General features: G+C 41.4%; 1 protein-coding gene across 1 annotated transcript in view; it reads left to right on the top strand.

Moving 5' to 3' along the window:
* PKL (chromatin remodeling factor CHD3 (PICKLE)) overlaps positions 1 to 25,571 on the top strand; it is an 81,723-nt gene that overhangs the window by 22,273 nt on the left and 33,879 nt on the right. The window contains exons 14-24 of the mRNA XM_087696052.1: positions 11,497 to 11,639; positions 11,718 to 11,821; positions 11,920 to 12,058; positions 12,202 to 12,371; positions 12,455 to 12,521; positions 12,603 to 12,728; positions 12,814 to 12,923; positions 13,056 to 13,134; positions 13,740 to 13,925; positions 15,018 to 15,183; positions 15,361 to 15,475. Coding sequence (XP_087552178.1) covers positions 11,497 to 11,639; positions 11,718 to 11,821; positions 11,920 to 12,058; positions 12,202 to 12,371; positions 12,455 to 12,521; positions 12,603 to 12,728; positions 12,814 to 12,923; positions 13,056 to 13,134; positions 13,740 to 13,925; positions 15,018 to 15,183; positions 15,361 to 15,475 — 1,405 coding nt within the window. The remainder of the gene's footprint in view (positions 1 to 11,496; positions 11,640 to 11,717; positions 11,822 to 11,919; positions 12,059 to 12,201; positions 12,372 to 12,454; positions 12,522 to 12,602; positions 12,729 to 12,813; positions 12,924 to 13,055; positions 13,135 to 13,739; positions 13,926 to 15,017; positions 15,184 to 15,360; positions 15,476 to 25,571) is intronic.

Raw genomic sequence — 25,571 nt, forward strand, 5'->3', positions numbered from 1 at the left:
ATTACATAGTCGGACCGGTATATTTTTGTTATGCTTAATTGAAATACAAGACCTGATGTGTAAGTACTAGAAGAGAAACTAGAACTTACACACCAGTTGTTTCATATTGAGATGCTTTTGGTACTTGGCTAAGGATAAAAAAGAAATAGATCTAAGTGTTACATTTGAAGCGTTTTAATAGAAATGGTTAAGGCTAAAACAGAAATGGATCTAAGGTTAAAAAAGAAATAGATCTAAGTGTTAGGGTAGAGGTAAATGATTCATGAGTGAGTATGGAATAAAAAAGAGGGAAAAGGTAAAGTGAGACTTAGCTTGTTGTTGGCTAAAGAGGCCTAGGTAGCCTATGCAGCCTAATGATCTAACTAGATTGTCCTAAAGAGATGAGCCTAATGTAACCTAGAGGATCTTAGCGTGACTAGCCTAAGGACCCTAAGGGTAACCTAGGAATCCAAAGAATCTACTATGATGATGGATAATGACTGAGCAATTAGATAAGTCATAATGCATTGAGTAAGGGGGAGATCCAAGTGCACCTCTAACCAGCCTGCCTTCTTGGAGAGGGTGGTAATTCCTTGATTAAGCACTTTATTACAACAATCGGCAAATACACATGAATTAAAATGCACAATTTACCTTAATAATCTTAGACATTGGACACCTTGTTGGCCCCAACATTGGTGCCCCTTTCGGTATTTCTTTAACTTTGATTGCTAATGGAATGAGTACAAGCTGAGATTCCACAATCTCCTTTGCTGTTCCAAAAGCCTCTTGCTGTGATAACAATCAGCAACAAGCAATTTGGGCCATTTGCCCCTTGACTTTTTTACTAGGACTTGCACAATTGGAGTCATAAACTAGCCAAATGATGCTCCAATTTACAACAATAAATGGGTTGGCATATGAATTCCCTGACAATTACTCAATCAAGTTCTGAATTCAATGTATGATGCCTTCTCCTATTGGCACGGGTCTCGAGGTGACTGTCAAACCCTAATTTTGCAGAAATTTAGGATTTACAGCAAAAATCCTCTTGCTATCCACCAAATGTGTTGAGATATGCTCCAAATGGTTGAGAAATGCTGAGATTTATTTGGAGAAATTACTGGAGAAGGTGAGAAGAAGGCAAGATGAAAGAGAAATCTGATTTTCTTTGTGAGAAAACCCTAACATCTACTTGCTACCTACTCTAGCTTGCATTTAATGCAGTTACCTATTGCCAAGCATTTCCAAAATGCTGTCATTTGATCAAGAATGGTGTTGCGAGACCTTAGAAGGTGTCTTCTTACTATCCCCTGCTTGCTGCAGCCCCTAGATGGCTGCCTTCTGTGAAGAAAACTGCTAGGGTTTGCACTGAGGAAACACAGAGTGTACAACCAGGACAGAAACACAAAGAGACAGACACAGATATAGAAAGCAAAACTCAAACCCTAGATGCAAAACTCAAAACTCAAACACAGAAACTCAAACACAAACAGAAGAAGGGAGAGAAGAACGCAACTTTGAAGTGAATGCATACTGCAAATGAATGTAAGAGTGTAGGGAGGGAAGAACACAACTTTGAAGTGAATGCATACTGCAAATGAATGTAAGAGTGTACAGATACTCAAGGCAGAGCAGTGTGTCGGAGAGCGACATCCAGTGGAAACAGATTCCAAGTGCTATGACCATCAGTCAGAGTAATGAAGTGAGAGAAACACCAAACGCTGATTACCAGAGTGTGAAGAGACTGAGGCGACTGCAGAGGATGATGCTTGATGATGTGGGCAAAGCAGCAAAACATAGCAATAGAATGCCGCAGTAGAACGTCACAATAAAACGCGGCAGTAAAACGTAGTAGAACTCCGCAGTAAAATGTGGCAGTAAAACTCAACAGTAGAACGAGGTGATGGCTGTAGTCACGAAGGCTGGACTGCTACGTGGTGGGAGACTGATGGCTGAGATCTGCACACAATGGTGAGAAACTGACACGGGAGGGATGAGGTTGAATGGAGGTAGCCTGTCTATTTATAGATGTTGAAGGGTGCCCCAAAGAATGAGGGTTTTTGGGGGACCATTGAAACTCTCTCGGACCGCTCTCCATTTTAGGGTTTTCATTAATTAAGTGTGTTTTGGGGCTGTTTAAGAATTCTAATCAGCTAAAAAGTGTGTTTTAGCTCAATATCCCCTCTCAAGCCCAAAACCGAGTCAAAAGGTTAGGCTAACCACTTTGATTTTAACTTACCCCAAGGCGTCCCACCCCAAAGTAGCCATGGCATCGGACAAAGGGTGCACGTTGGTTGCCCAGTGGCCTACCCAGACTACAGAGGCGATGGTTATCTTACCAAGGGAGTCCAGGTAGTCATCCGAGAGAGGATAGGGCATCGAACAAAGGATGCACGTTGGCTGCTCAGTGGCCTACCAAGCTCTACAAAGGCGGATGATACCACATTGAACTTTAAAAAGTTGAATTTTATGGGATGCGGCCGATTGAGTAATAGTGACCCAAAAGACGGGAGTAGGGAGGGTACACCCAACACATCACAAAACAATACAAGCTTATCCATCCGCTCGAGGGTGTCGATGATGAGGGAAAAAAATGATGAGGTATCTATGTGATGGAGTATGATGGTGTGGTGACAACAGTTGCCGGTGGAAATAGCTTAGGATCCGCTGAAGTGGTGCTTTGCACAATGAGATGCAAAGTATGTTACATGCTGAAGAATGCTCATGTAGCAGGTGTCACTTGGACAGTGTCTCTCGTGGGGAAATTGTTTACTTGCCCAAGCGCCCTAGTACAAAGATGATGAAATCATGCAATGCAAAGGAAAATGATACAACAGGGGGGAGAAGCTGATGTCGAAGACAAAATGCTAAAGACTGTAGAATACCAAGAAGGGTAGGAACCCCCTCTCAACTTGGATGTAGATGGTGAAGAAGGAAGAGGAGCCTGATTGTGGTCTTCGTGTGGTGCTGAGAACCATAAGGAATGGAAGAAGATGAAGTGGATGAAACACCTCGTTGGAAGAGCAAGGTAGAAGTCACTGCCATGATAGCATCGAGAGAGATGCTGCATGATCCGCCTCGGTAGGGGAAAGCTCCATACTGGAAGAAGAGAATGCACTCCTAGGATGATGAAACCATGAAAGGAATGGTGCGCATCCCCACATCTCTAGCCCAGGTAGGACCAAAGCAATCTGCAAGTTAGCTCTATACTGAAAGACAAAACCCTACAAAAGAGATGAGAATCTGCAAACATAGAGGTCAGTGATGAGATGCTCCAAAGCAAAACATTATAGAGAGAAAATCTAATTGAAAAGACAATGCAATGAATGTGTACGTGTGTGAGTAAATGTAGTGGAAGATTTAAGAATGGAAAAGCTAAAGACAATGAATCCTATGGGCCCAAATCTAAGAGTGCGAAAAATGGATTCTAGACTGACCTAGGGTATCCTAAAGGACCTAGAGACATGCTAGTCTAAGAAGGTGTCTACAATCGCGTATGTCCAATAGCAAGGATCTACCAAGGGAACGCATGATGAGGTGGAGAAGAAGGTGAGATGGATGCATGAAATGCAATGGGATCGGGATCTACAGACCTATCAGCCAGCCCCTCAAGGGTAGTGAAAGAGACTGTTTGCTGAGGCTATGCTCAGGCCACATGTCCAACAGCAACGGGTGTTGAAGGAGTAGATGTAGTAGGAGCGGAAGGCTTTGCCCCACTGGACTGTGCAGTTGCAGCGGTCTGCTGAGGCTTTTTAGGTGGAAAACCTTGGGTCTTGGAGCCACACTCGTCCACATGGACTGCTCTCTGGCAGTGTGTGCAAAACCAATTTTTCTTAGGGAGTTGTTGCCAAATAGGTCTAGATTCTTTGGTTCCATCTAAGGAAGAGGAGTGACCCTTTGATTGGCTTGCCTTCGCATCTTGCGAGTTCTTGCCATTGTTGGTTTTCCCTTCAGAAGAAGAGGCAACCAACCCCCTCTGCTTTGAATAAGACTGTGATGAAGAATTGGCACTCAAACTCGTAGAAGGTTGACGATTGAGGATGTGAGATGATGTGCTGAATGAAATCAAAGTATTTTTCGGGCAACTTATTCAAGAAGAATGTAACTTGATCGTCGTTTGACTTTGGAAAGCTAGTAGTGGCGAACTCGGCGCCTATAGTCAACTAGCTTGACTTTCAGATTATCCCCTTCCTTAATAGAGAACTCTTGAATCTCAAAGTCGAGATTTATGTGTCGAGTACGATCTCGGGCCGTATAGCGGAAGTGCTGTAATTGAGAGTGAAACTCAGGAAGTAATCCTTGCATCAGCTCAACATTGGCTATGGCATTGTGGGCTCTCTATCGACGGATGTAGTCAGGGTGAACTAGTCGAGGGTCCGGCATAGGATCTAGACCAATGATGAGGTCCGAAAGACCCTGAGACTCAAGCACTTGTTGCATGAAATTCGACCAAGTGGTTAAATTCAACCCATTAAAACGAGTCTTATCCGTTAAGGCATTCTTGGCTGTTGCAATAGGAGTGGTAGTGCTTGGAGATGGGTAGTGTGAAAAAGTGTAATGTGGGTAGGATAGGGGAGTGGAGTATACTTGGGAATGGGTCCCAGAGTGCCCACCAAGCATACGGTGAGTGTGCAAGGTGGATCCATAGGTAGGGATGGGTTGACTAGGCATGGGCATGGGAGCCACATGAGTAGCCCATGGTGGAGGTGGGATGGGAACACGTGGAGCAGAAGATGGAAATCCTTGCATAGGTGTAGCCCAAGGTAAGTGGGAAGACGCACCATAAGTGGAGGATGGAAACCCCTGCATTTGAGTGGTCATGTGAGATGTGAGGCTGGGGATAGTGAGGGGGATGCCCATCACAGTCATCCCAGGTGCTATGGGTGTGCTCATTTGCAGAAAGGTGAGAGGCACTATGTTAAAGGATGGCATTCCCCCTAACGAAGTACCATGGTGCAAAGAGGTAGAGAATGGGGTAGAGAAGGAGGTGTTAGGAGCGGAGATGGATGATCCAACCCCTAGTGTATGTGAAGCGGATGTGGAGTATAATCCGAGATTTTGAAAGGATGAAGAGAGATGATCAAGGGTGGAGGTAGAAGAGGGTGGGATGGGAGGGAAGTGAGAAGTGTGTGTTACATCCTTAAATGAAACAGAAGCTGTAGATATATCTGAATTCTGTCTGCTTCGTGAGCCCCCTCTATTAAAGTTCACATACACAAAGCCATCCAGATCCTGCACCTCAAAAGAAGAAACATGCGAGCGTTTTGATTCATTCAACTCAAAAGGGTTGTACAAACTTGACATTGGACTTGGTTGAATGATGAAGATGGATCTCCAGACGCTCCAAATGTTGTATGCCCTTCATGATCGGAGAGGTGGCCAACCTCACCAACCAGTCCGAATGTGGTAGCAAAACTGGTAGGAGGGGTGTAAACATCACCGTACTTGGTGTGATAGTACTCCTCAAAGTCCTCCTCTGACATGTTAGTGAAATTTGGAATAGGAGTAGAAAAAGAAGATGAAGGTGAAAGCGGAGTGTCGTCCTTCTTACCAAGTCCATAATGCCATCTCAGGGCCTCCAGTGATGGAGAAGCCTAATAGGATATCATAGGAACTAGAGAATAAGGTGCCTGAGACATTGTGATTCGATTACGAGTCATATTGTGTGCCTTGCACAAAGAATAGCTCTCCACAATATCCACAAGATACTCTTTACAAGAGCACTGGCTCTGATACCATGTAAAGAAAACTGCTAGGGTTTGCACTGAGGAAACACAGAGTGTACGACCACGACAGAAACACAAAGAGACAGAAAACAAAACTCAAACCCTAAACGTAAAACTCAAAACTCAAACACAGAAACTCAAACACAAAGAGAAGAAGGGAGCGAAGAATACAACTCTAAAGTGAATGAATACCACAAATGAATGTAAGAGTGTACAGATACTCAAGGGCAGAGTAGTGTGTCGGAGAGTGACGTCCATCAGAAACGGATCCCAAGTGCTGTGACCACCAGTCGGAGTAACGAAGTGCGAGAAACACCAAATGCTGATCACTGGAGTGTGAGGGGACTAAGGTGACTGTAGAGGATGATGCTTGATGATGTGGGTGAAGCAGCAAAACGTAGTAGTAGAATGCCGTAGTAGAACGTCGCAGGAAAACGAAGTAGTAGAACGCTGTAGTAAAATGCAACAGTAGAATGAGGTGATGGGAGCAGTTGCGAAGGCTGGACCACCACGTGGTTGGAGACTGATGGCTGAGATCTGCACACAATGGTGAGAAACCTACACAAGAGGGATGAGACTGAATGGGGGAAGCCTGTCTATTTATAGATGTTGAAGGGTGCCCCAAAGAATTAGGGTTTTTGGGGGACCACTGAAACTCTCTCGGATTGCTCCCTGTTTTAGGGTTGTCATTGATTAAGTGTGTTTTGGGGCTGTTTAAGAATGCTAATCAGCTAAAAAGCGTGTTTTAGCTTAATACCTTCTACAACAAATTGCTGTTCTCTGATCAGAAAATGGACCAGCAACTCCTCTCTCTCTCTCTCTCTCTCTCTCTCTCTCTCTCTCTTCGAGGTTGTAAACTAATTGAATGGTTGAGACTTAGCCCCCAAAAACGTTTTCTCAGTTTGCATGGGCATTTTTGCTAAATGCAGCCTTCTAAACACATTTTCAGCATTATCCAGCCATTTAAGTAATTTTCAGAATTATATAATCCTGAAAATTAATTTCAGTCCTTTTGACCCTACCCAAAGTTAAATGTGCCCATCCATAATTAAATTTGCTAGGCCCTTTGCGCCCTGGAGTGGTCCCTAACCTTTGTTGCATTAATTAATTAATTAATGCTAATCCCTAGTGTCACCACTGACACTTGTCCAAATAACTGTCCTAGGGTCAAAATTGATACCAATTCACTCTCAAAGCCCAATTGGCACAACTTATCACAACTTTTGTATAATATCTATTCTTTTCAAGCGAGTAATACTAGAAAGGTTTTTGTTTAGATAGGTCTTTATTGCTCCCTTTCCTTCAAAGGAGGTAGATGATCGACACGTCATACTAGAGTGTATAGAATGCTAGGTTACACAGAGAGAAATGTAGATGGTACAACATTAGTGCAACACAACTATAGAGATGAAGAAGGAATGAAACTTTGTAATAGGGCTGAGAATAGCTTTAAGAGTGGTGAGTTGAGAGTGGTATTGTAGATGTTGAGAATAGCTCTAAGAGTGTGTCGTGCTCGTCATGGATCCTGAAATGCAACAACAATGGTCCATTAGGCTGATGATGATATCATGGCGGCAATTGAAGGAGCAAAATGCAGTCTTGAGGGTTAGCCTAATGTCACGGATGCCTTCAAGTAGCAAAACACAGATGTCGGCCTGAAAATGGCAGTAGTGCATGTGGCTAAATGATGGCAATCGATGATGCTAGCATGCAACTAGTTGACAATGCAAGACACAATGTGATCTTTAGAAAACATAGGTACAGTAGGTCATATTGATGGTGACCAGCAGACCACAGCTTCTTGGTGCAAGCGATGGGTTGGGTGGTAGTTGAATGAAGATCTCTGGCTGATGGCTATGTCATCAAGTAGGGTGGGCGCTAGCTATATTGATGGGATATGAGTGGCGATGGAGATGGTTGGTGGATCTAAGATGAAAGTTTGACGATGAATGATCAAAGGGGTATAAAGAAATACTTGTCTATAGATAACAAACACAATTGTACAACAAAGCATAGATTGATAAAGAACATAGCTAGGTTTAGGGTAACTCAAAGACAATGGACACTGAAGAAGGTAATGAATGAATGCTCTATATACAATGCTCAATCCAGCAAACGCACTATGCAAAGTTAAATACTGACCCCCGAATTTCGGTGTCTTGGACCGGGGGAGAGAATATGAGTTGGAGAGAGTGGTGTGTCATACTCTGACAGATCCTAGTATGCAACAAATAGTCTCCATGAATGTCTAGCAGTAGCAAATGTAGCTCAGGTGTGGGCGGATTAGGTGATAGATGGGTAGATTGGACCATAATAGCAAAATGCAAAAACTTTGATGACGTGGCAGCCTTGCAATGGCCAACTGCAAAATGCAGGCTGATGTGACACATGGCAGGACGGCAGCTGGAATAACAAAACATAGATCACCAGTCCACATGGTAGGCAAACAATAGTTCAAAGGTCCTGAACAGCAACAATAGATGATGAACAGGCTGTAAACACAGGTTGAATCAAGTTCACCATGGACAATAGGCACCAACAACAAACAACAGTAGACAGCAACTCAAATTGAGATATCCTTCATGTGGGTTGTGGATAGCAAAGTATAGGAACCAACAATCTGCAAAAACGAGATTAGAGATGAATTGAGTGGTATGCAACTTGTCTATTTATAGATGGATGGGTCCTCCCAAATTAGGATTTGTCTTATGGGACATAGACTTTCTCTAGCAGGGTGGCTTTGTACGTTTAGTACGTGAACTAGTGCGGTACACAACATACACAAAACTTTGAAGAATAAAATACATTGTTTTGTACATTCATTAAAAAATACATGTAAGATTATATATATGTATATGTAATAATATATACAAAATGTGCTACTTAAAGATAGATCAATCATCATAATGTTTCATGAATTAGAGACTAGAGTTTAGGAAACAATTGCAATTCCATATAGGTCTAAAGAGTCAAAACTGTTACTAGAGTCATATATTGAGTGCTCCAAAAAGATACATCAATTGTAAATGTCCATGAAAGGACTCAAAATGTATAATGACAAATGGACTAAGTACAAAATGTCTAGACTCATGAGGACAACTCATCATCAAGCTCAGACACATCGGAAGAAGGTGAAGAGCAGCCCTCACTAGAAGAGGCCTCAAACAGCTCACCAAGGTCGCCATCACTTACAACATCCCCATCATCATCATACTCAGGCATCCTAATTGGAACATCCTCTACAACAATTGCACGTGCAATAGAGGAACTCCGAGAGCCTCGCCTCACATAGGTCTTGATGGCTGGTGTAGGGCCGGTCCTAGTGCTTGCAACTCGAGCAACAACTGGACCACCCCTATGTGTGTGTAAGACTCGACAGTGGATCTCCTCCAACTCCATGTAGAGATCCTTGAAGATGGCCTCCTGCTTCTTATTTCAACAAGGCCCTCCTGCCCATAAGACAAAATCCCATTCCGACCCCCTAAAACAATGCAAGTCGGTTCTACCTAACGAGACTAGTTAGTAAATTTATCATCTTTCTATTTCTATCGTCGATTTAGAAAAGCTCCCAGCTAATTGGGATCACCCTATTGTTGGATGGACCCGACGGGGGTTATGTCCACCTGCTTTCTTTTGATGACGAAATTATCTTTGGTTTTTTAATTACTTACGGCACATTTATTGGAACATATACAACTAGCTTTCTTAATTAGTATTGTCTCTCTTGTTGAGGCCATAATGTCTCCTGAAGGCTTCCAATGAAGGAGAAGCCTAAAAAGACAATGTGAGATCCCAAGAGGAAGGAGTCTCAAACATCGTGAATTAGTTATGAGTCACCCGTGTATCTTGCACAAACCAAGCCTCCACGATAACTGTAGGATACTCTTTAGAAGAGCATCGGTTTTTATACCATGTGAAGTGATGCTAGGTTTTGTGTTGAGAAAACACAAGATCTACAAAGAAGATTAAAAACAATAATAGAGACAAGAACACAATAAACGCAAAAACACCAAACACAAACAAAGAAGAAAGAGAACTTTGAAGAGAATGAATGAATGTTGTAAATGAGTTAGAGAGTGCACAACAAAGGTAAAGCAATAGGAGTAGTTGGAGAGTGACATCCATCAGAGATGGATCCCAAGGTATGTAACCACCAGTTGAAGCTGAGATGAGGCTGAAAGTGGGAGGGCAGTAGGCTGGAAACCAAAATGCAGCAGTCTGGGGGCTGAATCTGATAAACACAGTAGTGTAACCACCTAGATGCGAAGGCAGCTGATCACAGGAGGCTGTAGGAAGTTGGGTGACAACAGAGGGAGTGCGTGCTGATGTAGGGTGGCCTACTGACACAGGAAACACTGGGTGATCAGGTGCAGAATGTGGGGCAGCAGCTGTGGACAGCAGGCTGGCTGAAAATGCAGCTGTAAATCTCCTCTAGACAGCAGGACAAGTGCTGTAGACAGATTGCTTGGGGCTAAAAGGAGAGTGGCAGCAGCAGCAAGTGGACATCCACTGGATGGTGTGAATTTTTGGATGGAACTTGCAGAGGAGTCATGACCTGCAAAGAAGGGATGAACTGAATGGTTTGGGTAACCTCTATTTATAGACGTGGATCCTTCTAAAGTTTGGGTGCATGCTTATGGGGCACAAAAACTTTGGTAATCTTTGAGTTTTGGGGTTGTAATAATGAGCTTATGAAGATTTAATGTGTAATGCATCTTTTTCTGTCATCAACTCGACCTATTTACCTCAATTTTGGTCATAGAGATGTGAAAACCTTAGGCTTATTCCCCCATTGTGTCAACACCGCACATGATTCATTATCCATTCTTTTTCTTTGTCTCTCAGTTCTGTGTCACAATGTTTGCCTGTCACAGTGTTTGCTATACCACTTTGTGTTCTTCCTTGCTTACTAACACAAATAAGGTATTTTTCTTTTATATGACTCCTTAATTACTCTAACCTTTAGAGCATGTTCACACCTAGTGAACTAGTGGTTAGTGCAAGAACCCACTATATGGTAAGTTGTGCGGGCACATTCCAAAGGTTGCAAGATTGTCTGAACAAGGATGATGTTTCGGCTGATAAGATGATACACTGGATGGATTCATATAATACCTCATCTGCAGTGTAGATATCAGGAGCAATCACCTTGTATGCTTGGATACATACGTATCCTTGCATATCCCTACTAGGATGCCATTATATTGATACAGATTGGTAGTGTTAGATAAACCACTTCCAGAGAATGAAGTATCTTTGAACGAATTCAGAAAGCTGAAACTAGCACCAGAAGTTGTAATCTGCAGTAAAGGATTAGCCAAGGATAAGGTTGACCTTTCATGGTTCAAAGGGCAATAGAAATAGAGATGCAGAGAGGATGAATGAGTGCCCTTGGAAGCTTCATTGGCATAACATGATATTAGTGTGTTTATACCACCCCAGGCAATGCAGCCACCCCTGATCTTGCTCCTCACTATGCCATTGACCCCCACTTTCCCCAGGGTTCTTTCTCAACCCGCTAAAACAGAGTGGCCACAATTTCTATGAGTAGCTGCTTACTAGGGAAAACCAAGGTCTTTCATGCCTTCTTTTGTCCATCCAGGGAAAAGTTTTATTCCTTTGTGCATTTTAACTTCAGAATGGTCTCTTCAGACTGTACATTATGGGAAGCATGCTTCTATTGTGTAAACTTGTAAGCATACAACACTCATGTTTGCATGATGGATGAAACTTGGTGATAGTCTGTATTGCAGCTAATCAGAGACGGAAGAATATTTGTTCTTTGCAGGGGTTAAGAAGGATGTAATGAAAGACTTGCCACCAAAGAAAGAGCTTATATTGCGAGTGGAATTAAGTGCTTTGCAAAAAGAATACTATAAGGCCATTCTTACCAGGAATTATCAAATTTTGGCTCGACAGGGAGGTCCTCAGGTAGCATATTGAGTTGAAACTATGAGGTCTATATAAGCAAGGCGACTGTGTTTGACAACTGTCCTTTACCATTTATAGATCTCTCTCAACAATGTGGTAATGGAATTGCGTAAACTTTGTGGACATCCTTATTTACTTGAAGGAGTGGAGGAGGAGCTGAGGACAGGTCAAGATCCTAACAGGTCTGTAGAGACTTTGTTTCAAGCACTGCTCTACATCAGATGTTGAAGTTTTGAAATCTGAACTAGAGAATGGTGTTTTGTCTCGTTCGGGCATACAGGCAGCTGATAGAAGCATCGGGAAAGCTTTTACTTATGGATAAGATGATGGCTAAACTAAAGGCTGAGGGGCACAGAGTCCTAATATACTCTCAGTTCAAAGTGATGCTTGATATTTTAGAAGATTGGATGAGCTTCAAGGTATAACATAGTATGATATGACCCCTGAACATTCTCTCTTTTTCTTCTTGTTTTAAGTTTCCAGTCACTGGATATTAGTATATATGAAGGATTTCTGCCTCCTGTTCTGGAGTGTAATCATTAATCTAGTACGTTCTCAACAGCAATGGAGCTATGAACGTATTGATGGCAATATTAGTGGAGCTGAAAGGCAAATTCGAATAGATCGTTTCAATGCTCCAAACTCGAAAAGATTTTGCTTCTTACTATCAACACGAGCTGGGGGGTTGGGAATAAATTTAGCTACTGCAGATACAGTTATCATCTATGACAGGTTTCTGAGTTTTGTTTCGAAACTGTACCTGAAGCCCATCTCCTAGTGTGATTTGCTATGATTAACAAGCAGCTGTTGTGCAGTGACTGGAATCCACATGCCGATCTCCAAGCAATGGCCCGTGCACATCGTCTTGGACAGACAAAGAAGGTTTACACTTGTCTGGACATTGGTTAAGATGTTACTTTAGATGTGAAGAAGCTTGACATTATTTCATAATTTTCTGCTCAGGTTATGATTTATAGGCTAGTCACAAGAGGAACCATTGAAGAAAGAATGATGCAGATGACAAAGAAGAAAATGGTGCTTGAGCATCTAGTAGTGGGACGTCTCAAAAACCAGCAAGTTTTGAATCAGGTAATGTAATGCAAAATAGACTACTATATGCTGATTATCTGCTTTGTTCTTGGGGCTCTCTAATAAAAAGGGAATTTTGGTTTAGGAAGAGCTGGATGACATTCTAAGGTATGGAGCAAAAGAGCTTTTTGCAGACGAGAATGATGAGACCAAGAAATCTCAGCAAATTCACTATGATGATGCAGCCATAGACAGGTATAATACATTGCTACCAGCTGGCTTGCAATATATATTGGGTGCTTTGATACTAGGGTTGAAACTTTTTGGCCAAAGAATTTAAAAAATGGAAATCATGTGTTTCTTGGTTTAATCTTTTCAATGTGTCAGGCTGCTTGACAGATCACAGGTTAAGGCTGAAGAAGCGGCCTCTGATGAGGAAGATGATGATCTGTTAAAGGCTTTCAAGGTTGCTATGAGTCCTTTAAACTGGTTAAGTAGGATCTTAGAAGGCCAGTTCTTAAACATGTGAATTGTTTGCACTTTGCCCAAATATATTGCAGAGTCAAAGGGTTTGGTGTAACTTGCAATTTGTCACTGCAGAACAGTGTTTATTCAAAGCCAGTCAAGGAAAGTTATACACAGATGATAGAAGTTTCTATATATAAATAAATTGGCATAAAAAACTCTTATGTTGCCATTAGGCACTGACCCAGTGAGAAAGAAAGAAATTTGTAGTTATAGGCAATTTATTCACATGAAGCTGATCGCAATCTGAGTGGGCATTTTGAACTTTTTTAAAGGGGTCTTTTGGATGGTGTATACTAGAGCTATCCTTTTGTTTTCTTTCGTATTTCTAGAAACTCCAAGATATATAGACACCGACTATAAGTTTGAAACATTTCCAATGGTATTTCAATATATCATTTCAACATGCTCAAAAACATTGACTTCAAAAACATGCAACTTCTGTGCTAAAAAAGTACATCATATTTATTTCAGAGAAGAAATTTGATTGTATCTAAAACACATGTTTTGAGAATTTTACTCAAGAACTTTGGGGTTGTCATCTAGGTTGCAAATTTTGAGTATGTAGATGAAGAGGATGCTAAAGATGCAGAAGGAAATCAAGATGCCAATGGATTGGATTCTGAAGCCAAAGCAAAGTACTGGGATGATCTTTTGAAACAAAGATTTGAAGAACAAAAGCAACGTGATGCAGCTGCAGAGCTTGGCAAAGGAAAGCGAGCGCGGAAACAGGTGTAGTTTATCTTTCAATACTGGTTTCTTTACCTTCAAGTTTGGCTGTACAGAAGTCTAAGTTTACATGGAAGGTTGGCTTTCAGTTTGGACAGGGGATGGGGAATTCATTCTAGTCATTTTTGTGATACTGCAATGCAGAACACACAGCACAGTGCACAATGCAATATTTTTTTCCTGGCTTTGTTAATATATAAGAGGCTGATGCAAATTCAGCTTACCTTTTCATGTTTAGCAATGCCAGCAGAGATATGGAAGGGAATGGTCCTAGGTATGGTGGTGGACTTGTTGGTAGAGAACTGGATTTAGGCTTTTGGATCTTTCATGTTTTGCCTGTAAAGAAACTGTAGTGATGATTGACCTTCTTGCATTTTCTTTAGCTTTGAGCTTTTAGAAACTCATCAATTATGATACCATTGAAACTTTGTTACTAAGGTGGTCATGCTTCTATGCCCTAACCTGTTTCTGCTTGTGACCAATAGGCCTGTGAGACTGGGATTTTATTGTATAGATTGTGCAGTGATGTTCACTACTCCAAGTGGGTTTTCTTAGCTATTTTCTTTCTAAGAAATAACCTGAGTTTGCATGATATATGCCCTTCTGATAGGCCAATGTGAATTCCGATTAGGAAAATATGATGAAATCAAGTCGAGTCCAAAACTATACTGAGAGGTTCATGCATAACTTTGCAAAAGATGCAAGGAGATGGTGGTAGAAGATAGCTGATTGCATATCATGAAATTAAGTGGAGTCCAAAACTGTACTGAGAGGTTCATGCATAACTTTGTAAAAGATGCAAGAAGATGGTGATAGAAGATAGCCGATTGCATTTCTATTGTTTCCTGACATGCTTTTTACCCTCGGTATGCACATCATGAGTGCATTCCAGTTAGAAAATAGTTTAGAATGTGTAATTTTCCTGATTACAGAACTAGGTCTTATGTGCGGAAGACAGCTATGATCAAGCCCATTGCTAGATTGTTTTATTCTAGTATGACCTTTTAGTAAAGGTTTTAAGAAGATCTAAATTCACATTGATGCAGAATTGGAAAACACAAGACGAATAAGAATGCTGATTTTTTTCTATGCCAGGTTCTTCTGGCGGAGGATGATCTTGCAGGTATGGCATCTGTTAGCTCAGATGATGAGGATGATGAGGCCCTAGCAGAAGGGATAGGGACAGAAGCAAATGCTGCATCAAAGGAGGCACTTGATGGTGCTGAAAAGAAGACACCTCTCTCAAAAAAGAAGCCCAAAGGTGAATTTACTCTTTTTAATGTGCTTTCAAACTTGACTAGTCGCCTAAAATAATGCTCTCCAGTAAGATGTCTATATCTATTCTGCAAAACGAACATCAAGTGTAGCTTGAATTGCACAGTGAGGAGTTTACTTGCCATTTAATCATCATGGTTAACATTGTACCTGTTTGTGACAGTGGATTCTTCTGAACCACCTGGCCCTCCCCCTTTAATGCAAGGCGATGGTAAATCACTTAAAATTTTAGGCTTCAGCCGGAAGCACAGAGCTGCATTTGTACAAATTCTGATGAGGTAAGTTCATATAAATAGAATTGTATCCTAGCAGGTTATTCTTTTTCTCTTATTGTAGGATCCACAGTGGGGAGGGAAGTAGGAGCATATTATATCATTAAGTTGGTTTTCTATTCAGTAAACTTGACAGGTCAATAAATGCCGAGTGTTCTTGTACCTTTCATGTTTCAATTTGTTGTGGATAGTCAGTTTGTGCAGCATTGTGTGATGAAAGGATCCAAACGATAAAAAATGAACTGTTTCACTCAAAAACAGAATACACAAAAGCAGCCACTTGGGCATGCAATTTAGTTGCAGATCTTGCATGGTAACCAGCACGTCTTGTAAGAAGCTCAATATAAAATTAGAGCTGCTGCAATTTGGGAAAAGGGAGGGGGAGTAACCTCAGACCTTACATGTGCAAGCAGACACACCATTCACTTGCAAGAGTAATAAGCAAAAGGGAAATGACTTTATGAAGTGTGCACACAAAGAGGATACCCAGCGTCCTTTTATAACACAAAGTGTGAACCACTTAACAGTAGTGAGGCACGTGAGCCAAGACACGACAATTGATGTGACTTGTGGTACACATAACTATACTCTATGAATGGGGCACTAGAATAAAATAAGTTCAAAATGGGTAACTCTATTTTTCCAAATGAGGCTCACGAGTACAAACGTAAACTCCAATATTTCTAGCGCCCCTTCTTAGCTTCAGAGTGGTTAAGCCAAACTTGATAGATGCATTTTCCTTTTGGATTGATTTCATGCCTCTAATCACACTCAATCAACAACACACAAAACTGAGTGGAAAATATCTGAACAGTAGAGACACAAGAACCAGCAGTAACATGGAAAACGCCCATCCCCCTTATCTACAAGGGATAACTATCTCCTCTTTAGGTCTCAATTATGATGACAGGCAGCCATCCCTACCAAGATTCTTAACGGTAACAGACAAAGAAAAACAGGAGCTGAGAATGCAGAATTCATCCTGTAAACCAACTATGGAGGAAATTTTTTGCAAGAAGTCAGCCCAAAGTCACTATAAATCTAGCAGAATCACCTTTGAAGAGCCTTATAGAAGACATCTGTTGCAAATAATTGGCCCAAAATAGCTTTTAAAAATACTACAGCAGCCTTTGATTAACTCAGTCTTTCCTCCTCTTACCAAAAGAAGAGGTCATTTGGTGATGGAGGGAAGGAGCCCATCCTGTTTCCCCTTTTAAACTTACAATAGCCAAGTACATGCTCAAATAATTGTAGAGATCTGAATAGAGAACATAGCATTACAAATCTCTCTCCAGTGCACAGAAAACAAAGCTCTGCACAGTGTACTAAGTGCATTTATCTGCGTATTTATATACACGGTTCACTGGATTTTACCTACACAGTTACATGTGATATTAAATGTAGTCAATTGTAATAGCACTCTATACAGAATATTCTCCACAGAGTACAAACAGTAGTTAATTTTAAATCTAAGAGTTAACAAAAATGTAACACAATATCAATACATAAACAAAAATAAAATTTCAAATATTCAAAGCAAAGAATGAGGAAATCGAAATACCTTTCTACACAGCTTGACCGTGGCTTCTTTTGAGTTCTTTGCTACGTCTTTTCTTCAAGAGCTGAAGAGCAAAAGAAGATATGGATCTGGATCATATGTCAATCCCTTAGATTGTTCTCAAAATTTATCCTTATCTACAAGTAGATATATGGACCATTCATGAATCATAACACATACATGGTTCTCCAATGCCAAATACTAACATTGATAGGGTCTCACATTGTCCATTGATGGAACATGGTCTTTCAATATTCCGCACCTTGTTAGATTTGGAGAATGACAAGATCTCCTAGTTCCCACTCATAAAAACTGGTCTTTTGATATTCCTCCTATTAGATACAGGCGATGACAGTCTCTCTTGTTTCCTATTAGATACATGCGATGACAGTCTCTTGTTTCCCATTATATACAGGCGATGTTGTTGGGTTTCACTCACGCCTACGCTTACAGAGGAGTGTCAGTGATGAGTAGGACACTGGGGCACTTCTTACTCTTGGTATGAGAGGTTTTTTCCCCCAGACTTATCGTCTTCTTTCGTATGTGCTTATGTCACACACTTACGGGCACTTATCATGTTCGGGTGTGAACACCCCCTACAACCCTAAGGTTTAAGGGTTGTACTTTGTACTTTCAGCTTACACTCTTTCAGTCTATTGCATTGGGTGTCGTGCTTCGCTCTCCACACTGTCTATTGCACTCTCAGTTGAGCTTCAATCCTCTCAACCTCTCACATTTGGTATTAGAGCTGGGCTTAGCTCTGCTCAACCTTCGGGAGTTCTCACATAGTCAAGCTTTGCTATAGTTTGAAGTTGCTCGAACCGCCAGCTAGGAAGCAGCCACCACTGCCCAACAGGTCCGCCATAGTTGCGCCAGGTCCACGAGCACCAGCCCCACCTGTGCTAACTGATCCGCGAGCAGCACCGCTGCCTTTGACAAGGGACACCACCTGCAACGACCTCTCGCCGCTGACCTGTCACTTGCGTCCTTTGACCTGATGCCCATGCCTTGTGTCATCACCCAAGTTGCTTGCCAGCCTGATTGCACTAACGCCTGCGTTGTTTGCATCCACCAGTTTGTTTGGGGACGCCGCCTGCCTGTGATGCCCCTACCTTGTAAGCGTCGCCCCTGCTTGCGACGCCCCCGCCTCTGACACCGCCTGCCAATGACCACGCCACCCGCCCAGTCCTGGTCTGCACAGCCCATGACCTGTCGCACACTTGCTTGTACCAGCGCCCGCCTTCTCCAGAGTTGCCAGCCACCAACGTGCCCTTGCTGCCCCGCCTGTAGCTTCTCTTCTGCACTTTGGCCTTGGTCCACTAGCTGCCTGGCCTAGCTTGCCCAGCAGCTGCTTTGTCCACCACTTGTGCTGCCATCCCGCCTTACAACTAGAGGTACAACATTAAATTTTTTTTTTTCTATTCCAGATTCAATTTCTTGGCAAATAAGTCAAGAATTTTGGGGCTTTTAAGGTTTTTGAAGACATTGGCACATGTACTGCAGTCTTAGTCAGTGATAGACTGTTTTGGACAATTTTGAAGCAAGAAATTTTGGGGTTTTTGCTCATACAGTGTTGCGGAACATTGAATGCACCTTAGACTACGTGTATTACAGACAGTTTTGATAGAGTGTACCTTAGTGTACTAATTGCAACAAGCTATTTGTTGTAATTTTTGGGAATTTTGGAGATTTCCAGGTTATTCCAGCTTGGACATTGCTTTTTTGCCTTCTCTTGATATTGATTATCTTGGCAAATCAGGGAGGAGATATATTTACCTATGCATCCAAGGAGGACAAATTGTATGGTAACAACTACTCACTTTGGTCCTTCATGATAAAAAACGTGCTTGTTGCGAAAAATCTTTGGGACTATGTCAGTGGAGAAGAAGTTAGGCCCGGAGTTGTGGCTCCTGGTACTCCTCCTCCGGGAGGACATGGACAACGGGCACCTGGAGGAGGATGTGGACATTGGGCGCCTCAGCCTGTTCAAACTGCTCCACTTCAGCCACTTCCCCAAAGATCAGCATTCAGTCTGCAGCTTCTTTACGAGAAGCTTGGCTAACTTTGGAGCAGATGTTTGCTGGTAAGAATGAGACTCGCATCTTTTTCTTAAAGAAAGAGCTTGAAACATTGAAGACTGATGAGGGTGATTCCATGTAGGATCACTTGAATAAAATTCAGGACTTGCGTGAGCAACTTATGAATGTCTATGAGTACTATTCAGATGCACATCTAATATCTACTACATTGAACTCATTACCTCTTTCATTCTTGGCTTTTCATACGGCTCTAAACCTCACCATGAGGATTGCCCCACAACCTATTTCTTTTCTTCAGTTAGTCAGTTTGCTTCTAGAGGAGTAGCAAACAAGAAGAAATAGTGGTGTGGATGTCATAGCCTTTGAGTAGGCTTTTATGGCTAGACAAAATGGCAAAGGCAGCCAAGTAAAGAATGCTCCGCAGAGCTTTGGGACTTCGGGCAGTTCACAAGGTAATAAAAAAGAAGGGGACACGCAAGCCAAAAGGGGAAAATGCCATTATTGTAAGAAGCCAGGCCACTATATCACTGAGCTTAGAAAGCGCATTGCCAGGGAGAAGAAAAAGGAGTCAAGGATATTTGTTTTTGATGCTCCTTCCACTGCTACTGAGTCAGCATCCTTTGTTGCAGACAGGGACTATTGCTTTTACACAGGTAGTTATGACTCTTCTTGGGCTGATAGAGCATTTAGCTCTACTGAGGATGCAAGCACTTGGTTTTTTGACAGTGGTGCTTCTAGGCACATCACATCTTGCAGAGATTTATTTGCTTCTTTTGATACAGCTCCAGTTGGCAAGTCTGTACAGTGTGCCAATAATGCATCATACCCTGCTTGAGGTATTGGGGAGATTGTGCTCACAGCCATTGATGGCTCTATTCTTTGCTTACAAGATGCTTTGGTTGTGCCAGGTATAAAGAAGAATCTTCTCTCTATTTCTTCTTTGGCACGTTGTGAATTGCAGGTCACCTTTGATGATGACAGATGCATGGTGAGAGACAAGGAACACATGAGTTTGGTCTTGACTGGCACTTTATGTCATGGGTTATATGAGTTGGATGCTCTTTCAGTTGATCAGTCAGTATACTTGGCATCGACTCTTACTCCTGCTATGATACAGACAAAGTTATGGCATGTTAGGATGGGGCATGTGAACTATGGTAGCTTGATGTGCTTACAACGTACACAAATGCTAGATGGATTACCTCTTTTGGAGAGATCTCTTGAGCACTTGTGCGAAGGATGTATTTTGGGAAAAATGCATCGGTTTTCGTTTCCCCGTGATATTGCTTTTAGAGCCACAGCCAGGTTATTGTTAGTGTATTCAGATGTATGTGGGCCTATGCAGACAAAGTCATTGGGAGGATGTTACTATTTTGTGACTTTTATTGATGACTTTACTCGCTTCTGCTGGGTCTATTCTTTGGTGAGAAAGTCAGAAGTGTATGATGCATTCTTGGCTTTTGTAGCACTTGTTGAGAACCAATCTGATTGTAAAATAAAGACTCTCTATTCTTACTGAGGCATAGCAGCAAAGAAACGCGTTTCTTTGCTTTCGAAACTTACGAAACGTTTCTTTGCATAGAAAACGTGGGGAAGGGGAACCTTGAAAAAAAAAAACGTGAGTTAGTTTGTAAAAAAAGAAAGGTTAGTGCTAGTCTATGGTCGATGGAAAAAAAAAGCAAAAAAAATCGAAAGAAACATACCTTTCGTCACTCGTGACTTGTCGCGTGCACAATGTGTCATCACGACTTACGCCTCCCATCTCGCTCGTTTGTCCTGATACTACCCTGCCGACCGTTGACAGTCCCACACTACCTCCTCTGCTTGTCCACTTGTGCGCCTGTTCGCCACGTCGATTGTCCGCTCTTGCCCTGCTAACCATCGACAGTCTTAACTCCCATGCTAGCTCCTTTGCTTGTTCACTTTTGCACCTACCTGCTTTTGCCCTATCAATAGTCCTATGCAAAAGACAGATTTGCGGGGACCAAATGAGATCAACCCCAACTCCTTCAAGGTGGAAATTTGCTTAGAAGAATTGGTGCATCCTACACATGAGGATGATGAGGTATGGGCCTTACTTGCAGTAGAGAGAGCACAACTTCGGCATCAAACAAGATCTAGGGTCAGGGGTGCTGATGCATCAATTCCAACAAAAGGTTCCAGTAGGATGGTAGCAATTAGTGCTCGAGCTAGTGTCATAAATGACACAAAGGATGATTGGAGTGTGAGTGAGGAGGATGAGCATGGGGAAGATGATGGTGGCGATGGTGATGATGATGAGTTTGAGTAGTGACTCATGAGTTACTCATGAGGGTTCATGATTTTGGATTAGATTCTAGAGTCTTACCTTCTTTGAGATTTTCACTTAGTCAGTGTAGTGTCCATGGACCATTATTGTTTGGGCAATTCATTATATGACTCTAGTTTCATTTATGAGTTATCTATGATGTATCATGATTCATTTTGGATTTTGACATTTTGTCATTTTGTAACTTGTTTTGAAATGAGAATCATCATATTGCCGCTTCACCCATTTTACATTGCTATTTGCACATGGGCTATGTAAAATGTCTTCCAATTTTCTTTATGTGATATGCATAAATCAATGATCATGATGTTTAAGGTTTGATTATAGTATAGCTTATTCAAAGATTAATCTTTGACAATAGTCAACAATAGATTATGGATCATGAATGTGTAACTTGTTATTCTGAATTGACTATATTGTTTCATGTTTTATCACTTTTGCTCAATTCACTTGTTTTTGTTTAAGAGAAAGTTCCATGGAGGTTTGAAACATCTTTCCCTAGTTTAAAACTATTAAAAACCCTTTATAAAAGAATCTTGCATTTTCTATTTTACCCCTTCTCGAAAGAAACTTACGAAACACGTTTCTAAACGTTTTAGACGTTTTTGGTTGCTATGGACCGAGAGGGGGAATATATGCCCTATATGCTGAATTCCTTTTTGAAGTAGAAGGGCATTGCTCATCAGTTCACTACTGCTTATACTCCATAGCAGAATGGGGTTGTAGAGAGGAAGAATCGGTCACTCATGGAGATGGCCAGATGTATGCTGAAAGCAAAGAGCTTGCCATACAGTTTTTGGATGGAGGTTGTTATGTGTGCTTGCGATGTTTTGAACAGATGCCCCACCAAAGCATTAAAGAAAATTACATCTTTTGAGGCTTGGAACAACCGGATTCCTTCTATTGGGCACTTTCGTACCTTTGGGTATCTTGCATATGCACACATTCCCTAGGTACTCGGAAAAAAGTTGGATAACAAGGCTGTCCAATGCATTTTTGTGGGATATAATAGTGAGAGCAAAGGCTACAGACTTTATGATCCCATCTCTAAAAAGGTGTTTGTCAGTAGGGATGTACTATTTGATGAAAAATCAGAATTATCCCTTACTGGTTTTGACATATATTAAGTTGCCCGTGATGTATTTGAAGGGCTGCTGCCCATTTCATTTGGTGATTCAGCTGGAGTTTCAGCAAGTGAATTTAATGTTCAGCTAGCTGGTCCATTGGAAAGTGCAGAAAGTCAGCCATTGGCTGATCTGAATATTCAGCAAAGTGCTGAAACTGAGCAAGAGCTTGCGCACAATTAGGAGGCAAGACAAATACTGAGATGGTATTTATAGACTATGAAAGATAGTCATTTGGATGCACCCATGGCTGGTTGTACTAGAAAGCAAGCTCATATGCATGATGCTACACATACCGTGGAGTTTGTTATGGCAGCAAGTAAAGTTGATGATGGGGAGCCTGAATGTTTTGAGGATGCATAACAAAGTGTGCATTGGATGGCAGCAATGCAAGCTAAATTTGATTTTATCATTAAGAATCAAACATGGGATTTAGTATCTTTGGCCTTTGGGAAGAAAGCCATTGGAACAAAATGGGTCTACAAGCTGAAATGGATTGCAGATGGATCCATTGACAAATATAAGGCAAGGCTTGTAGCCAAAGGCTATGCACAGAAGAAAGGCATTGACTATGAGGAGACATTTGCTCCTACCTCCTGAATGACTATCATCAGGTCTATGGTTGCTTTGGCTGCCCATTATGGATGGACTGTGCATAAGTTAGATATTAAAACTGCATTTTTACATGGGGAACTTCATGAGGAAGTATATGTACAGCAGCCCATAGGTTTTGCAGTTGAGGGATCCGAACACTTGGTTTGCAAGCTGAAAAAGGCTTTATATGGCTTGAAACAAGCGCTTAGAGCTTGATATGCAAAGATTGATGCCTTTTTACTCAGCCAAGGGTTTATAAACAGCCCATCTGAGTCTACCCTTTACATAAGTAAAGAGGGGGGATCCATGTTGATCATTTGTCTATATGTTGATGATCTTTTGCTTACAAGGACACATGCTGATCAGATTTCAACATTTAAATAAAATTTACAGCAAACTTTTGAGATGTAGAACTTGGGGTCTTTGCATTATTACTTGGGCATTTAGTTCATACATGATGCTAGAGGTATTGGTTTGTCACAGTCAAGATACATTGGTAAACTTCTTGAGAAGTTTGGCTTATAGGATTGCAAGCCAGTTTGTACACCAATGGAACCTGGACTAAAGGCGTCATTACATGATGACAATGATTTGTTTGATATAGACACATGCTCTAGCAGTTGGATGTCTTATTTACCTATGCAACACTAGGCCGGACATACAATTTGCAGTTTCAGCCCTGAGCAGATGTATGCATTAGCCACGCATGTCACATTGGCAAGCTGTTAAGCGTGTCTTTTGTTACCTGCAGGCATAGTTATCAGGTACGAAATGTATAATACAATATGATACGATAAAATACGGTACTAAATGGTACCTTAAGATTTTATAAGGTACGGTACGATATTAGTATGAAAAAAAAAACTTGATTATTTTGGACTAAAGATAATAGAATAGATATTTCAAGTCTAGATAGCTATTAGAGTATATAAGATGAGTACTTGAGGATAACATGCCAAAACCTAATGCTGCATGGGCAACATCATGCACTACTGCTACCTACAACTTATAACTACATAGATGGGAGTGGATACATCATACATGCATGATCATACAAATAAGAGAAGTGTGGGCTTGAGAGAGAGAAGGTTAAGAGAAATTGTTTGAATCTCAAATAACCTAATCTCATGAAAGAACCATATTAATATAAGGAGCATTTAGCTAGTCCCAAAGTGCGGTTTGAATGGGAAAGATGTATCCATTAAATTGGTTCCTCATGGTACTAATACGTAAGGTACGGTACCTAAAGTATGGTATAGTATGAAACCTTTTGTACGTGGTACTAGTGCAACTATGGTTGAGAGAGAGAGAGAGAGAGAGAGAGAGAGAGAGTTGGGGGAGAGAAATAAGAAAGAAAGAAGAAAAAAAAAGGAGAAAGAAAAAAAGAAAGTTGTAGGTTTGAAGGAGAGTGGCCAAAAGTACCTATTTTTTCATACTAAATCGTACGGATACGTACCATACTGTATGAATCAGTCCGTACTACGTACGGAGACAACCTTGCTTGTAGGGTACTAGATCTCTTGGATTGCCTTATGCCAAGAGGGGACCACTACAATTACATGCTTACAATGATTCTGATTGGGCTGGTGATAATGATTCACGCCACTCCACTAGTGGCAATTGTTTCTTTCTTGGCTCATCTTGCATATCGTGTATTTCATGCATACATGAAACACATTGAGATACATTATCACTTTGTTAGAGAGAGGCTACATACAGGTGATATCAGCCTTGTCTATTGTCCTACCACCAGTAATGTGGCATACATCTTCACCAAAGCTCTTCCTCGCGACAAATTTGAAGCATTTTGCAATGCTTTAAATTTGATCTCCTTTGGTGGCGGATGATCCTTGTATTTTTGATCACTCTTCACTCTAGGGGGGTTTGTTGGGTTTCACTCACGCCTACGCTCACAAAGGAGTGTCGGTGATGAGTAGGATATTGGGGCACTTTTTACTCTCGGTATGAGGTTTTTTCCCCCAGACTTACTGTCTTCTTTCGTATGTGCTTATGTCACACACTTAAGGCACTTATCGTGTTCGAGTGTGAACACCTGCTACAACCCTAAGGTTTTAAGGGTTGTACTTTGTACTTTCAGCTTACTCTCTTTCAGTCTATTGCATTGGGTGTCGTGCTTCACTCTCCACACTGTCTATTGCACTCTCAGCTGAGCTTCGATCCTTTCACCCTCTCACAGATGTCAGTCTCTCTTGTTTCCTATTTATGAAAAAGTCTTTCGAATATTAGTCACATCTCCAAAGTTATCCATACGTAATGATAGAGATTAAGACCTTACGTTCCTTCCAAGCCAAGGGTGGTGACATTTCATGGCTATATGATAATGGGTCATGAGTGAAAAACTGTAATGTCCAGAAACTGTCTACAAGTGAGAAAGTTTCAAACAAGTTCATAACTTTCAAATAAGATCTTGGATCAAGATGATAATGGGGTACAAGACTGCTGTGCACAAAACTGATCA

Source organism: Lygodium microphyllum, chromosome 16 (genome assembly GCF_053477565.2).
Source record: "Lygodium microphyllum isolate KBCC chromosome 16, Lygodium_microphyllum_v1.1.10, whole genome shotgun sequence".
Lineage (NCBI taxonomy): Eukaryota > Viridiplantae > Streptophyta > Polypodiopsida > Schizaeales > Lygodiaceae > Lygodium > Lygodium microphyllum.